The sequence below is a fragment of the Salvelinus fontinalis genome, chromosome 14, assembly GCF_029448725.1.
Source record: "Salvelinus fontinalis isolate EN_2023a chromosome 14, ASM2944872v1, whole genome shotgun sequence".
In the NCBI taxonomy this organism is placed as follows: domain Eukaryota; kingdom Metazoa; phylum Chordata; class Actinopteri; order Salmoniformes; family Salmonidae; genus Salvelinus; species Salvelinus fontinalis.
The window spans coordinates 11972062-11990331 of record NC_074678.1 but is presented as its reverse complement, the minus strand read 5'-3'; the positions used below and the strand labels follow the sequence as shown (position 1 = coordinate 11990331).

At 48.2% G+C, this 18270-nt stretch overlaps 1 protein-coding gene across 6 annotated transcripts in view; it reads right to left on the bottom strand.

Annotated features, from left to right (window-relative positions):
- cyfip1 (cytoplasmic FMR1 interacting protein 1) overlaps positions 1-17385 on the bottom strand; it is a 170040-nt gene extending 152655 nt beyond the window's left edge. Inside the window, exons 1-3 of one of the 6 annotated variants that reach the window (XM_055943953.1) lie at positions 17161-17385; positions 2836-2959; positions 1489-1578 (exon numbers count right to left, since the gene is read on the bottom strand). In XM_055943953.1, coding sequence (XP_055799928.1) covers positions 1489-1578; positions 2836-2952 — 207 coding nt within the window. In that variant the 5' untranslated portion in view covers positions 2953-2959; positions 17161-17385. The other 5 variants (XM_055943954.1, XM_055943958.1, XM_055943957.1 and 2 more) reach the window with 5 other exon arrangements.
- Between the last annotated feature and the right edge of the window lie 885 nt (positions 17386-18270).

Below are 18270 nucleotides of genomic sequence, written 5' to 3'. Positions count from 1 at the left end.
CCCCTAGTATCCCTGTATCAACCCCTAGTCACCCCGTATCAACCCCTAGTCACCCCCGCATCAACCCCTAGTCACCCCGTATCAACCCCTAGTATCCCCGTATCAACCCCTAGTATCCCTGTATCAACCCCTAGTATCCCTGTATCAACCCCTAGTATCCCTGTATCAACCCCTAGTCACCCCCGCATCAACCCCTAGTATCCCTGTATCAACCCCTAGTCACCCTGTATCAACCCCTAGTATCCCTGTATCAACCCCTAGTCACCCCCGTATCAACCCCTAGTATCCCTGTATCAACCCCTAGTCACCCCCGCATCAACCCCTAGTATCCCTGTATCAACCCCTAGTCACCCTGTATCAACCCCTAGTATCCCTGTATCAACCCCTAGTCACCCCCGTATCAACCCCTAGTCACCCCGCATCAACCCCTAGTATCCCTGTATCAACCCCTAGTCACCCCGTATCAACCCCTAGTATCCCTGTATCAACCCCTAGTATCCCTGTATCATCCCCTAGTCACCCCGCATCAACCCCTAGTATCCCTGTATCAACCCCTAGTCACCCCGTATCAACCCCTAGTATCCCTGTATCAACCCCTAGTATCCCTGTATCATCCCCTAGTCACCCCCGCATCAACCCCTAGTCACCCCGTATCAACCCCTAGTATCCCCGTATCAACCCCTAGTATCCCTGTATCAACCCCTAGTATCCCTGTATCAACCCCTAGTATCCCTGTATCAACCCCTAGTCACCCCCGCATCAACCCCTAGTATCCCTGTATCAACCCCTAGTCACCCTGTATCAACCCCTAGTATCCCTGTATCAACCCCTAGTCACCCCCGTATCAACCCCTAGTATCCCTGTATCAACCCCTAGTCACCCCCGCATCAACCCCTAGTATCCCTGTATCAACCCCTAGTCACCCTGTATCAACCCCTAGTATCCCTGTATCAACCCCTAGTCACCCCCGTATCAACCCCTAGTCACCCCGCATCAACCCCTAGTATCCCTGTATCAACCCCTAGTCACCCCGTATCAACCCCTAGTATCCCTGTATCAACCCCTAGTATCCCTGTATCATCCCCTAGTCACCCCGCATCAACCCCTAGTATCCCTGTATCAACCCCTAGTCACCCCGTATCAACCCCTAGTATCCCTGTATCAACCCCTAGTATCCCTGTATCAACCCCTAGTATCCCTGTATCATCCCCTAGTCACCCCCGCATCAACCCCTAGTCACCCCACATACAGTGCAACAATTACATTTTACGTTAAAAACACAAACATCTTGACTAAAAACAGCTGGCCTAAAAACAATGACACTCTTCTACGATATATACATCGATCAAGTGTTTAAACTCCAACGAAACTAGATCGTCACATTTTAAAATGTTCAGGAGAGAATTCCAAGGTGCTAAGTAACTAAAACTATTTCTACCATGACCTGTTCTAATGTTTGGTTCTGTTAGAAGCAGGTGGCCTGCTCACCATGCTGGAGTGGACGGTGGCCTGCTCGATATATCTGGCGATCCCCGTCACAAAGGCATTACGGTCCTCAAAGTTGGTGTTGAAGTTGGGCTTTGGAGAGAGCGAGAGAGAGAGAGAGAGAGAGAGAGAGAGCGGATGTTATAATCAAATGAAATCAACATTCAGGTGTTTACCTGCTGAGCTTGACAGGAGATCTGAGAACAGTTCTTACCTGGTACATGAGGGAGGAGGGCAGGGGCTCGATCCAGGGCTGCTGGTCTGGGAACAGTTCTTACCTGGTACATGAGGGAGGAGGGCAGGGGCTCGATGCAGGGCTGCTGGTCTGGGAACAGTTCTTACCTGGTACATGAGGGAGGAGGGCAGGGGCTCGATCCAGGGCTGCTGGTCTGGGAACAGTTCTTACCTGGTACATGAGGGAGGAGGGCAGGGGCTCGATCCAGGGCTGCTGGTCTGGGAACAGTTCTTACCTGGTACATGAGGGAGGAGGGCAGGGGCTCGATCCAGGGCTGCTGGTCTGGGAACAGTTCTTACCTGGTACATGAGGGATGAGGGCAGGGGCTCGATGCAGGGCTGCTGGTCTGGGAACAGTTCTTACCTGGTACATGAGGGAGGAGGGCAGGGGCTCGATCCAGGGCTGCTGGTCTGGGAACAGTTCTTACCTGGTACATGAGGGAGGAGGGCAGGGGCTCGATGCAGGGCTGCTGGTCTGGGAACAGTTCTTACCTGGTACATGAGGGAGCAAGGCAGGGGCTCGATGCAGGGCTGCTGGTCTGGGAACAGTTCTTACCTGGTACATGAGGGAGCAAGGCAGGGGCTCGATGCAGGGCTGCTGGTCTGGGAACAGTTCTTACCTGGTACATGAGGGAGCAAGGCAGGGGCTCGATGCAGGGCTGCTGGTCTGGGAACAGTTCTTACCTGGTACATGAGGGAGCAAGGCAGGGGCTCGATGCAGGGCTGCTGGTCTGGGAACAGTTCTTACCTGGTACTTGAGGGAGCAAGGCAGGGGCTCGATGCAGGGCTGCTGGTCTGGGAACAGTTCTTACCTGGTACATGAGGGATGAGGGCAGGGGCTCGATGCAGGGCTGCTGGTCTGGGAACAGTTCTTACCTGGTACATGAGGGATGAGGGCAGGGGCTCGATCCAGGGCTGCTGGTCTGGGAACAGTTCTTACCTGGTACATGAGGGAGCAAGGCAGGGGCTCGATGCAGGGCTGCTGGTCTGGGAACAGTTCTTACCTGGTACATTAGGGAGGAGGGCAGGGGCTCGATGCAGGGCTGGGAACAGTTCTTACCTGGTACATGAGGGAGGCGGGCAGGGGCTCGATGCTGGTCTGGGAACAGTTCTTACCTGGTACATGAGGGAGGAGGGCAGGGGCTCGATGCAGGGCTGCTGGTCTGGGAGAGGCAGCTCCTCCAGAAGGTCCACATTGGACAGAGCATCCTCCAGCGTTACCGTGGACGCCATGATGCTGCTGGAACACAGATATAGGTCAGGATTCCTATTTGACTCAGCCATGCCTCCTTGCCCATCCAACATCAGATTTGCCACCAATGCTCCTTATAGGACACATCACTGCACTCTGTACTCCTCTGTAAACTGGTCGTCTCTGTGTACCCGTCACAAGACCCACTGGTTGATGCTTATTTAGAAAATAATTAAATAATGATTAAACACCTCCTGCTGAAGGTTAAATAATGAATCAACACCTCCTGCTGAAGGTTAAATAATGATTAAACTCCTCCTGCTGAAGGTTAAATAATGATTAAACTCCTCCTGCTGAAGGTTAAATAATGATTCAACACCTCCTGCTGAAGGTTAAATAATGATTAAACACCTCCTGCTGAAGGTTAAATAATGATTAAACACCTCCTGCTGTAGGTTAAATAATGATTAAACTCCTCCTGCTGAAGGTTAAATAATGATTAAACTCCTCCTGCTGAAGGTTAAATAATGATTAAACTCCTCCTGCTGTAGGTTAAATAATGATTAAACTCCTCCTGCTGAAGGTTAAATAATGATTAAACTCCTCCTGCTGAAGGTTAAATAATGATTAAACACCTCCTGCTGAAGGTTAAATAATGATTCAACACCTCCTGCTGAAGGTTAAATAATGATTAAACTCCTCCTGCTGAAGGTTAAATAATGATTAAACTCCTCCTGCTGAAGGTTAAATAATGATTAAACTCCTCCTGCTGAAGGTTAAATAATGATTAAACACCTCCTGCTGAAGGTTAAATAATGATTCAACACCTCCTGCTGAAGGTTAAATAATGATTAAACTCCTCCTGCTGAAGGTTAAATAATGATTAAACTCCTCCTGCTGAAGGTTAAATAATGATTAAACTCCTCCTGCTGAAGGTTAAATAATGATTAAACTCCTCCTGCTGAAGGTTAAATAATGATTAAACTTCTCCTGCTGAAGGTTAAATAATGATTAAACACCTCCTGCTGAAGGTTAAATAATGATTAAACACCTCCTGCTGAAGGTTAAATAATGATTAAACACCTCCTGCTGAATTAAACCCATTCTAATTAGCTTTGTTGCAGTCTTGATAATACAGTCACATTCTTCTCTTCTCTCTCAACTGCTGATGGAGATTTATTGCCATGGAACAATAAAAACTCACTGCAATCAAAACAGACCATCAGATCGGTAATACAAAGGACTGTAGGGACACACACAATCACCCATGGACAGGGTCTGAGAGGGAGACCGGCCAGACAGGCGGCAGACCGGCCAGACAGGCGGCAGACCGGCCAGACAGGCGGCAGACCGGCCAGACAGGCGGCAGACCGGCCAGACAGACGGCAGACCGGCCAGACAGACGGCAGACCGGCCAGACAGACGGCAGACCGGCCAGACAGACGGCAGACCGGCCAGACAGACGGCAGACCGGCCAGACAGACGGCAGACAGACGGCAGACCGGCCAGACAGACGGCAGACCGGCCAGACAGACGGCAGACCGACGGCAGACCGGCCAGACCGACGGCAGACCGGCCAGACAGACGGCAGACCGGCCAGACAGACGGCAGACCGGCCAGACAGACGGCAGACCGGCCAGACAGACGGCAGACCGGCCAGACAGGCGGCAGACCGGCCAGACAGACGGCAGACCGGCCAGACAGGCGGCAGACCAGCGGCAGACCGGCCAGACAGACGGCAGACCAGCGGCAGACCGGCCAGACAGACGGCAGACCGGCCAGACAGACGGCAGACCGGCCAGACAGACGGCAGACCGGCCAGACAGACGGCAGACCGGCCAGACAGACGGCAGACCGGCCAGACAGGCGGCAGACCGGCCAGACAGACGGCAGACCGGCCAGACAGACGGCAGACCGGCCAGACAGGCGGCAGACCGGCCAGACAGACGCTCCACTAACACAGACACTAGTGCTGAGAAATGAACTGAAATGTTGACAGGCGGCAGAGAAATGAACTGAAATGTTGACAGGCGGCAGAGAAATGCACTGAAATGTTGACAGGCGGCAGAGAAATGAACTGAAATGTTGACAGACGGCAGAGAAATGAACTGAAATGTTGACAGACGGCAGAGAAATGAACTGAAATGTTGACAGGCGGCAGAGAAATGCACTGAAATGTTGACAGGCGGCAGAGAAATGAACTGAAATGTTGACAGGCAGCAGAGAAATGAACTGAAATGTTGACAGGCGGCTGAGAAATGAACTGAAATGTTGACAGACGGCAGAGAAATGAACTGAAATGTTGACAGGCGGCAGAGAAATGAACTGAAATGTTGACACACGGCAGAGAAATGAACTGAAATGTTGACAGACGGCAGAGAAATGAACTGAAATGTTGACAGGCGGCAGACCGGTTCAGCGGACCCTCCACTAACACAGACACTAGTGCTGAGAAATGAACTGAAATGTTGGCTATTTTTCGTTTTTAAACAACTAATTGACCGACATCTGTTCAATAATATGAATTCCATTTCCTTCCGGTTTTCTCTGAGAGCTTAATGCGCACATTGCTTAGTTTCTCAAGTAGTTGTTCATCATCCAAAATAACGGCACCCAAAATACCGGCACCCAAAATAACGGCACCCACTGCTGTGTGGCTTAAGTCCAGAACCACAGAGCAGCTGCATTGTCAACAAAATGTCCTAATGTGACTCCAACTGCATGTAGAACAGAAAGAGGGCGGGGTTAGGGTAAGTGCACCTATTAAAGGAAAATTCCACCTCAAAACTATTTTGAGCTGTGAGTGGCTGGGGTCAATACACGTGAGCTGTGAGTGGCTGGGGTCAATACACGTGAGCTGTGAGTGGCTGAGGTCAAAACCCGTGAGCTGTGAGTGGCTGGGGTCAAAACCCGTGAGCTGTGAGTGGCTGGGGTCAAAACCCGTGAGCTGTGAGTGGCTGGGGTCAAAACCCGTGAGCTGTGAGTGGCTGGGGTCAAAACCCGTGAGCTGTGAGTGGCTGGGGTCAAAACCCGTGAGCTGTGAGTGGCTGGGGTCAAAACCCGTGAGCTGTGAGTGGCTGGGGTCAAAACCCGTGAGCTGTGAGTGGCTGGGGTCAAAACCCGTGAGCTGTGAGTGGCTGGGGTCAAAACCCGTGAGCTGTGAGTGGCTGGGGTCAAAACCCGTGAGCTGTGAGTGGCTGGGGTCAAAACCCGTGAGCTGTGAGTGGCTGGGGTCAAAACCCGTGAGCTGTGAGTGGCTGGGGTCAAAACCCGTGAGCTGTGAGTGGCTGGGGTCAAAACCCGTGAGCTGTGAGTGGCTGGGGTCAAAACCCGTGAGCTGTGAGTGGCTGGGGTCAAAACCCGTGAGCTGTGAGTGGCTGGGGTCAAAACCCGTGAGCTGTGAGTGGCTGGGGTCAAAACCCGTGAGCTGTGAGTGGCTGGGGTCTATTATAAAGTTGTGGTCCACCAAGTTATGTTGCTACTGTGTGACTGACATGTAGTACGACTGGTTAGAAACAGTCATTAATACTCATGCAGTAAGCTAGCATGTGCGTATAGCAACACATTCATCTCTTGACTACTGAGAAGGAACAACCACAATGTTAATAACTGCCAGGCTGAACCTGCTGTTCTGATTGGATAGAGTGAAGCTGTATCTTTCCCCTCACATGTTTTCGTTCTGACCATTTAGACTGCTGCGGCCTGCTAATACGATAAATCAAAAATGGCGGAGGACGTTTGTTATCAAGCTATCAATGTGCATTATATCTAACAGGCGGGGGCAAGAGTAGAGAAAAATATCTGACACGCTAATACGCTTTCTGAGTGACAGCAAACCTGTCTGTCTGTTGCAACTTGACCACAGACCTCAGAGCGCTAATCTGAAGCTTTTTTTTTGCAGTGACATATTTGGCCAACATCTATTTACACATTGTAAATAAGGAAGTGTTTAAATTTTAAAAAATCACAAGCATCATCCGATCCGACTATCAAATGTCAATTTAGGGATGTGATTACGACGACAGCCGTGTCAGCATACCCCTGGCGGGAACTTACACATAACAGAATAATAAAGACATCTGATTGGCTTAGAATTTAAAAAAAAAAACTGTTATGGATAAAACAGCCACATTTCCTGGTTGAAACACTCAATCCAAAAGATGGAAGTAGACTTGATACTTATTCTAGTTGTGGAGCTCAACGCTCACTGGCAGAGTTGGGAAATACAGTCTGACAGAGTTGTGAAATACAGTCTGACAGAGTAGAGAAGTAACTGGAGAGAACTATACAATGGTATTTTATCCTTATGTTTCTACAATGACTTAACAGATTCACTATGCAGATATCGCTCGGCCATTTCCTGGTTGATTAAAACTTCTAATAGTTGGACTAATTTCAGTTGCTGTGACACAACAAGGCAGTGTAGAGAATCACTGTTCCATCTCAACCACTGTGACATGCATTATCCAGAACCAAAAAGATTGTATTTTCAGCTGGTGTACAAAACCCCTATGTAAAAGACGCAAAGCCAGTAGCTAAATAGAATAGGTATACTTTCACTGTAGAAAAGCAGGAAGCCTCAGTGACTTTTGGTTCAGTTTACAGTTCCTCTTGAAGCTGCAAAGTCTCCAGTCGTCTTCTCCTTCCCTTATAAAGAGGGTTAAATGCCTTGTCCCAGGATTAGGTCCAGGCCCCAGGGGGTCCGGGCCCCAGGATTAGGTCGGGCCCCAGGAGGTCCGGGCCCCAGGATTAGGCCCGGGTCCCAGGATTAGGTCCGGGTCCCAGGATTAGGTCCGGGCCCGAGGAGGCCCCAGGAGGTCCGGGCCCTAGGAGGCCCCAGGAGGTCCGGGCCCTAGGAGGCCCCAGGATTAGGTCCGGGCCCTAGGAGGCCCCAGGATTAGGTCCGGGCCCCAGGATTAGGTCCGGGCCCCAGGATTAGGTCCGGGCCCCAGGATTAGGTCCGGGCCCCAGGATTAGGTCCGGGCCCCAGGAGGAGGGCAGCAGCAGAGTACAGAGACAAGTAGGCCTAACCACAGCTAACGAAGACAGACTCAGGAGATGTTCCTGACCTCTGTAGCGTGTTTGGTCTTGGCTGTACTGTAGGGGATTACATCTCTACCTACCCTTCTCACCAGGTGACCAATCCCATGTACATCAGCCCCTGGAGTACAGGTGTATTTCAGATGGAATACTGATAGTACAGAGATGGACCTGGAGGGTCCATGACACCCACCATCTCAGATTGTTTGGAAATTATTTCTGTAGTTAGAAACAGAAGATAAGTATTCCTGCAACATTATTTAATTGAAAGACAATTTGAACTCTGAGAAATTAAACTAATTGATTGCACCCAAATTGGTCATTTCAATTTATAGGATTCATGTCATATTAATTAAATATAATACCCAAACGATTTCACCCAAACGATTTCATCCAAACCACTTAACAATGGTTAAGACATGAGGATTCCAATTAAAATGGCCAAGAGCCACCCACGGACCCCCCCCCCCCCCCAAACCAAGAGCCACCCACGGACCCCCCCCCAAACCAAGAGCCACCCACGGATCCCCCCCCTCCCCAAACCAAGAGCCACCCACGGATCCCCCCCCTCCCCAAACCAAGAGCCACCCACAGATCCCCCCCCTCCCCAAACCAAAAGCCACCCACGGACCCCCCCCCCCAAACCAAAAGCCACCCACGGACCCCCCCCCCCAAACCAAGAGCCACCAAGGACCCCCCCCAAACCAAGAGCCACCCACGGACCCCCCCCAAACCAAGAGCCACCAAGGAACTCTCTGCAGCAGACATTATGGTGGGCAATATGTTCGCAACGTCGAGTCGCAATAAAAATCACAGTATCCAATTGCAATATATATTCATAGAAGTATCGTGATAATATCGAATCGTGAGGTGCCTGGAAATTCCCAGCCCTAATACCTGCGGTGCGTTCAGTTCACTCAAACGTTTGCTACGTTGTGGAACGGTTTTGTACTGAATGGCACATTTTCCCCCAGAACATTTTTTGTACGTTCTTGAACAGAAATATACGTTTGCTCCTTTTGGTGTGGGTGTGCCTGGGTGCGGCTTGAAGCAAAGAGTGACGTATTTTTAAAAAAGGGCAACGGTGCATTTTTTACCCTCAAACCATCATGGTCACCTAATAATCCCCAGTTTACAATTGGCTAATTCATCCCCCTCCTCTCCCCTGTAACTATTCCCCAGGTCGTTGCTGCAAATGAGAACGTGTTCTCAGTCAACTTACCTGGTAAAATAACGGTAAAATAAAATAAATAAAAAAATACCCACAACCCAACCTGTTCCCCCCCCCAACTGTTCACTCAATACAGCACCGTTTCAATTCAAATTGAAGGTAAAAATGTAGTGAACGCAGCCCGGCAGACCAGCTCTGTTGGAAATAACAGTGTCTCCTGCCACAGACTCGTCTGGATGATGCCTTGCGTGGTAGAAGCTCAGATCAAGTCAACTGTTGTTTTGTGGCCCTGTAGCCATGCAGCAAAAGACGTAGCCAATGACACCTCTGAACAGGGGATTGACAGAGTCACACCTCCAACAGTAGCTGTGCAGTTGCAACAAGTTGTCACCTTAGAAATACACAAGAGGTGTGAAATCACATTAAAAAAAACTTCAGCTTCCAAGGAAGCCACTTCGCTCGAAGCCTCACTTTGCCACAAGAAAAACAACTATGAGGTATAAACCCTGTAGAGAGAAATGACGTCCCCCACCACAAACCAAACCTGCAATACCAAGACCCAGATATACCAGGGTCCAGCTGTCACCCTCCCCCATCTACAGTTTCCCTCTTTCACTTCTAAACCTCAGCAGCAACTCTCACTTCTCCTAAACACCAGCAGCAAGTCTCACTTCTCCTAAACCTCAGCAGCAACTCCCTCTCCCCTGCCCCCTCTCTCAACTGTGCTTCACCAAATCACACAAGGAAGGAAGACACTGAGCAAATACAAACACACAGAGTTCCTTTGGCCTACACCAGACTGCCGGAGGGCCTATACCAGACTGCCGGAGGGCTTATACCAGACTGCCGGAGGGCCTATACCAGACTGCCGGAGGGCCTATACCAGACTGCCGGAGGGCCTATACCAGACTGCCGGAGGGCCTATACCAGACTGCCGGAGGGCTTATACCAGACTGCCGGAGGGCCTATACCAGACTGCCGGAGGGCCTATACCAGACTGCCGGAGGGCCTATACCAGACTGCCGGAGGGCCTATACCAGACTGCCGGAGGGCCTATACCAGACTGCCGGAGGGCTTATACCAGACTGCCGGAGGGCTTATACCAGACTGCCGGAGGGCCTATACCAGACTGCCGGAGGGCCTATACTAGACTGCCGGAGGGCCTATACCAGACTGCCGGAGGGCCTATACCAGACTGCCGGAGGGCCTATACCAGACTGCCGGAGGGCCTATACTAGACTGCCGGAGGGCCTATACCAGACTGCCGGAGGGCCTATACCAGACTGCCGGAGGGCTTATACCAGACTGCCGGAGGGCTTATACCAGACTGCCGGAGGGCCTATACCAGACTGCCGGAGGGCCTATACCAGACTGCCGGAGGGCCTATACCAGACTGCCGGAGGGCCTATACCAGACTGCCGGAGGGCCTATACTAGACTAGATCTAGGCCTAGGTCTATCTGGTCTCAATATAGACGTGTTGAGCTTTAAGAGAAACTTCTTATCTAATTGCAGAGTTGGTTAGTGGTGGCAGAATGGCTACAGGATATTGGGTGTATTACGAAGCAAGGATCCAACCAACCGGTGAATGGTTACATTGTGGTTTTGCAGGAACCTGTGGTTTAGCAGGAACCTGGGCCATACCACCCAGCCCACACCCAGCAGATATGATACGAGTCCATAGAAACCACATTTATAAATCAACACGTCAATACAAGTCACTACAGACGTCTGGTTCATATGCACTGACACCAAATACAATTTAAACCTTGATTTTTGCAGAGCAATGGATGGATTTGACTTCAGTTCAGAAAGACTGATGAAACGTCGCCATTTAAATCTCAGTTCCTCAATAACAACCCAACAGCAGTGACCTACACGTAGTTCAACTAGTAATTCAACTAGTAATTCAACTAGTAATTCAACTAGTAATTCAACTAGTAGTTCAACTAGTAATTCAACTAGTAATTCAACTAGTAATTCAACTAGTAGTTCAACTAGTAATTCAACTAGTAGTTCAACTAGTAATTCAACTAGTAATTCAACTAGTAATTCAACTAGTAATTCAACTAGTAATTCAACTAGTAGTTCAACTAGTAGTTCAACTAGTAGTTCAACTAGTAGTTCAACTAGTAGTTCAACTAGTAATTCAACTAGTAATTCAACTAGTAGTTCAACTAGTAGTTCAACTAGTAATTCAACTAGTAATTCAACTAGTAATTCAACTAGTTGAACATTTTTAGTAGACATTTTTCAGGTGGAGCTGAACAACACTGAACACAAATAGAAAACGCAACATGTAAAGTGTTGGTCCCATGTTTCATGAGCTGAAATAAAATATCCCAGAAATGTTCCATACCTACAAAATCTACCCCTGCACCCCTGCACCCCTTGCGCCCGCTGCACCCCTGCGCCCGCTGCACCCGCTGCGCCCCCTGCACCCCCTGCACCCCTGCGCCCGCTGCACCCCCTGCGCCCGCTGCACCCCCTGCGCCCCTGCCCAGTCAAGTGAAATCCATAGATAAGAGCCTTTCTCAATTAATTTCAATTGACTGATTTCCTTCCATGAACTCTAACTCAGTAAAATCGTTGAAATTGTTGCGTTTATATTTTTGTTCAGTTGTTGGATTTGAAATGTTGAACATTGAGATATTAAAGACATGATAAATCAGACGCAGAGTATATTAAGGAGTGAGATCTGTAGAAAGACAGAGTGGCGGTGGAATGTGCTGTGGGGACGGGAGCAGAGCACCGTGTTGATACAGGGGAGACAGATGGACATCTGTGGACTAGGGGAAGGAGGGGTTGAGGTCAGGAGGTGAGGTCAGATCCCCCTGAAGCGAGTAATCAAGGTTTACTACCCTTTTCCTGTGGAACCACAAGATGTAAGGATAGGAGAGGGAGAGGAGCAACGAACCACTCTTGCTGTCTCTGCCTGGCCGGCTCCCCTCTCTCTACTGGGATTCTCTGCCTCTGACCCTGTTACGGGGGCTGAGTCACTGGCTTACTGGTGCTCTTGCATGACAGTCCTAGGAGGGGTGAGTCACTGACGTGATCTTCCTGTCCGGTTTTGCGGCCCCTCGGGCTCGTGCAGTGGATGATACCTTCACGGGCTATACTCAGCCTTGCCTCAGGGTCGTACGTTGGTGGTCTGTTGATATTTATTTATTTATTTATTTCACCTTTATTTAACCAGGTAGGCAAATTGAGAACACGTTCTCATTTACAATTGCGACCTGGCCAAGATAAAGCAGAGCAGTTCGACACATACAACAACACATAGTTACACATGGAGTAAAACAAACATATAGTCAATGATACAGTGAAAAAAAATAAGTCTATATACAATGTGAGCAAGTGAGGTGAGATAAGGGAGGTGAAGGCAAACAAATATATGTATAAATAAATAAAAATATAAAAAGGCCATGGTGGCGAAGTAAATACAACACAGCAAGTAAAATAAAAAATAAAAACACTGGAATGGTTGGTTTGCAGTGGAAGAAAGTGAAAAGTAGAGACAGAAATAATGGGGTGCAAAGGAGCAAAATAAATAAATAAATACAGTAGGTAAAGAGGTAGTTGTTTGGGCTAAATTATAGATGGGCTATGTACAGGTGCAGTAATCTATGAGCTGCTCTGACAGCTGGTGCTTAAAGCTAGTGAGGGAGATAAGTGTTTCCAGTTTCAGAGATTTTTGTAGTTCGTTCCAGTCATTGGCAGCAGAGAACTGGAAGGAGAGGCGGCCAAAGGAAGAATTGGCTTTGGGGGTGACCAGTGAGATATACCTGCTGGAGCGCGTACTACAGGTGGGTGTTGCTATGGTGACCAGCGAGCTGAGATAAGGGGGGACTTTACCTAGCAGGGTCTTGTAGATGACCTGGAACCAGTGGGTTTGGCGACGAGTATGAAGCGAGGGCCAGCCAACGAGAGTGTACAGGTCGCAGTGGTGGGTAGTATGTGGGGCTTTGGTGACAAAACGGATGGCACTGTGATAGACTGCATCCAATTTATTGAGTAGGGTTTTGGAGGCTATTTTGTAAATGACATCACCGAAGTCGAGGATTGGTAGGATGGTCAGTTTTACAAGGGTGTGTTTGGCAGCATGAGTGAAGGATGCTTTGTTGCGGAATAGGAAGCCAATTCTAGATTTAACTTTGGATTGGAGATGCTTGATGTGAGTCTGGAAGGAGAGTTTACAGTCTAACCAGACACCTAGGTATTTGTAGTTGTCCACATATTCTAAGTCAGAGCCGTCCAGAGTAGTGGTGCTGGACGGGCGGGTAGGTGCAGGCAGCGATCGGTTGAAGAGCATGCATTTAGTTTTACTTGTATTTAAGAGCAATTGGAGGCCACGGAAGAAGTGTTGTATGGCATTGAAGCTCGCCTGGAGGGTTGTTAACACAGTGTCAAAAGAAGGGCCAGAAGAATACAGAATAGTGTCGTCTGCGTAGAGGTGGATCAGAGAATCACCAGCAGCAAGAGCGACATCATTGATGTATACAGAGAAGAGAGTCGGTCCAAGAATTGAACCCTGTGGCACCCCTCTCGTGGTGTTGTGCATTGGTTAAGAAGGTGGGGTTATATCCTGCCTGGTTGACCCTGTCCGAGGGTATCGTCAGACGGGGCCACAGTGTCCCTCGAACCCACCCCATCTCTCAGCCTCCAGTATCTATGCTGTAATAGTCTATGTGCCGGGGAGCTAGGGTCAGTCTGTTGTATCTTGTGTAATTCTCCTGTCTTATCTGGTGTCCTGTGTGAATTTAAGTATGCTCCCTCTAATTATCTCTCCCTCCCATCCCGGAGGTCCTGAGCCCTTGGACCATGCCTCAGAACTAACTGGTCTGATGACTCCTGGCTGTCCCCAGTCCACCTGGTCGTGCTGCTGCTCCAGTTTTAACTGTTCTGCCTGCGGCTATGGAACCCGGACTTGTTCACCGGACGTGGAACCTTGGGTTTCTGTATAGAACTTTGGGACAACTGCTGATGTTAAGGCCTTTACAAATACATTTAATTGAAATGTGATTGACTTTCAACGTAGCACCGTCATAGGATGTCAGTTTGTCAAATGTCTGCCCTACTAGAACTGGCCCAGTCAGCTGTAAGTGCTGTTATTGTTTAGTGGAAATGTCTTGGAGCAACAACGGCTCAGCTGTGAAGTGGTAGGCCACACAAGCTCACAGAACAGGACCACTGAGTGATGAAGCATGTAAAAAATCCTCTGTCCTCGGTTGCAACACTCACTACCGAGTTCCAAACTGCCTCTGGAAGCAACGTCAGCTCAAGAACTGTTCTTCGGGAGCTTCATGAAATGGGTTTCCATGGCCGAGCAGCCGCACACAAGCCTAAGATCACCATGCGCAATGCCAAGCGTCAGCTGGAGTGGTGTGAAGCTCAGCGCCATTGGACTCTGGAGCAGTGGAAATGTGTCCGATGGACTAATCTGGGTTAGCTAGCTAACGTTAGCTGCCACTGTTAGGTCTATATAGTTAAGTAGCTCAACGAACAGTGTGTGTGTGTGTATATATATATATATATATATATATATAGCTATGTTAATAAAAAAGCAACGGCCCTTTTTCAGGACCCTGTCTTTCAAAGATAATTCGTAAAAATCCAAATAACTTCACAGATCTTCATTGTAAAGGGTTTAAACACCGTTTCCCATGCTTGTTCAATGAGCCATAAACAATTAATGAACATGCACCTGTGGAACGGTCGTTAAGACACTAACAGCTTACAGACGGTAGGCAATTAAGGTCACAGTTATGAAAACGTAGGACACTAAAGAGGCCTTTCTACTGACTTTGAAAAACACCAAAAGAAAGATGCCCAGAGTCCCTGCGTGAACGTGCCTTAGGCATGCTGCAAGGAGGGATGAGGACTGCAGATGTGGCAGAGCAATAAATTGCAATGGGGCGGTGTGTCACAGCATCATCGGACTGAGCTTGTTTTCAATGCAGGCAATCTCAACGCTGTGCGTTACAGGGAAGACATCCTCCTCCCTCATGTGGTACCCTTCCTGCAGGCTCATCCTGACATGACCCTCCAGCATGACAATGCCAACAGCCATATTGCTCGTTTGGTGCGTGATTTCCTGCAAGACAGGAATGTCAGTGTTCTGCCATGGCCAGCGAAGAGCCCGGATCTCAATCCCATTGAGCACGTCTGGTACCTGTTGGATCGGAGGGTGAGGGCTAGGGCCATTCCCCCCAGAAATGCCCGGGAACTTGCAGGTGCCTTGGTGGAAGAGTGGGGTAACATCTCACTGCAAGAACTGGCAAATCTGGTACAGTCCATGAGGAGGAGATGCACTGCAGTACTTAATGCAGCTGGTGGCCACTCCAGATACTGACTGTTACTTTTGATTTTGACCCCTCCCCCCCCCCTTGTTCAGGGACACATTATTCAATTTCTGTTAGTCACATGTCTGTGGAACTTGTTCAGCTTATGTCTCAGTTGTTGAATCTTGTTATGTTCATACAAATATGTACACATGTTAAGTTTGCTGAAAATAAACGCAGTTGACAGTGAGAGGACGATTCTTTTTTTTCCTGAGTTTAGATATGATTTTTTGTCCATATCGCCCTAGTCCTTATACATCCAAAACAGCGAGTGATGCCTGTTATTGTTCAGACGGCTGTTAGCAAAACTCCCCCCTACAGAAGACAGTGCATTCGTGAAGTATTCAGACCCCTTGACTTTTTCCACATTTTTGTTATGTTACAGCCTTATTCTAGAGTTGATTAAATCGTTTTTTCCCCCCCTCAAGCTACATACAATACCCCATAATTACAAAGCAAAAACAGTTTTAGACATTTTAGCAAATGTATAAAAAATAAACATTATTTTACATTTAAGTATTTTTATTATTTATTTTTTTAACCTTTATTTAACAAGGCAAGTCAGTTATGAACAAATTCTTATTTACAATGACGGCCTAGGAACAGTGGGTTAACTGCCTTGTTCAGGGGCAGAACAGATTTGTACCTTGTCAGCTCGGGGATTCGACCCTTCACTAAGTACTTTGTTGAAGCACCTTTGGCAGAGATTACAGCCTCAAGTCTTGGCCGGGCGGCCAGCTCTAGGAAGAGTTTTAGTGGTTCCAAACTTCTTCCATTTAAGAATGATGGAGGCCACTGTGTTCTTGGGGACCTTCAATGCTGCAGAAATGTTTTGATACCTTTCCCCAGATCTGTGCCTCGAAATGATATTGATGATTTTGTGTGTAAATTGGTGAGTAAAACATTTAATCCATTTTAGATTAAGGCTGTAACATAACAAAATGTGGAAAAAGTGAAGCGGTCTGAATACATTCCTGAGTGCACTGTAACATTAGTCATTATCAACAACTAGTTACTGCACTGTAACATTAGTCATTATCAACAACTAGTTACTGCACTGTAACAGAGTCATTATCAACAACTAGTTACTGCACTGTAACATTAGTCATTATCAACAACTAGTTACTGCACTGTAACAGAGTCATTATCAACAACTAGTTACTGCACTGTAACATTAGTCATTATCAACAACTAGTTACTGCACTGTAACAGAGTCATTATCAACCACTAGTATTTCATAGTTACTTCCACAACAGTAAATTACTTGAAGCACTTTCAGTATTTTCTCATTGACGTGTTGGTCAACAACCACCATGATTGGTTTGAAAATCATTCCTGCAACCTGTGTGACTCGCCTGTATAAGAGTTACTCTCGACGGGCGGATCTATGTCAGATTCCTGCGTGTCAAGATCCTATCTCGTCTGATTAGTCGCACTGTTAGGGGCCTATAGGGCGTTGAAGGAAAATATGCCGTTTATAGAGTTAACTTTTCATTCATTAAATCAAAACAATAAACGCATAGCACATTTTCCCCCCGTCTAAATTCGATAAAAACGCGAATTCTCTTGTATACAAAACCCATAACGAGTAAAACAACGCGAAGCCACAAAAGACAACACCCAGAGAGAAACATCACAGAAAGTTTTCGTGGGCGTTGGTTACACAGCTAAAACTTCCCGAGCTAATTAGATACTCACCCGGAGTTGTTTTCCTGGGAATTTGGTCCACTTTAACGACTTAGAAATCCATTCAACACTGATATTAACACGCTTGACGCCCCTGGAAAGCAATGGCGGTGAAAAAGCATAAATAGCACCGTTTTTTGGTGTGGGGCAATCTTCTTCCCTGTTTGAGGCTATCGCGTCAGGGAGGCGAGTACAGGGAGTTCCTGTCCCACTGAAGCGGGGAAATGGAACAGGAAACTCCTCCACTGCGGTAGAGATGTTATCCACTAGGGGCGCTGTGGGGAACGACCTCACAGCGAAGGGCTACTCACTACTTACCAGAACCACAAAGTCAGAGGGCCCGCCTACTCCACCAATCAGATGAGGGAGTGTGATGACGCGGACGTCGAGATACATACCTTTCTTTGTTTGATAAACTGTTACACGGAAACAGAAATGTTTGAAATTGGCAGATAAGATATGATACTTTATTTTGCACCTATGCACTTGCTAGAGTCATTTATTTATTGAACTTAACATAGCCTTGTAGTCCACCCTAACTCTACTCTATACAGGGGTAACTCATCACCCTAACCCCACTCTATACAGGGGTAACTCACCACCCTAATCCCACTCTATACAGGGGTAACTCACCACCCTAACCCCACTATATACAGGGGTAACTCACCACCCTAACCCCACTCTATACAGGGGTAACTCATCACCCTAACCCCACTCTATACAGGGGTAACTCATCACCCTAACCCCACTCTATATAGGGGTAACTCACCACCCTAACCCCACTCTATACAGGGGTAACTCACCACCCCTAACCCTACTCTATACAGGGGTAACTCATCACCCTAACCCCACTCTATACAGGGGTAACTCACCACCCTAACCCCACTCTATACAGGGGTAACTCACCACCCTAACCCCACTCTATACAGGGGTAACTCACCACCCTAACCCCACTCTATACAGGGGTAACTCACCACCCTAACCCCACTCTATACAGGGGTAACTCATCACCCTAACCCCACTCTATACAGGGGTAACTCATCACCCTAACCCCACTCTATACAGGGGTAACTCACCACCCTAACTCCACTCTATACAGGGGTAACTCATCACCCTAACCCC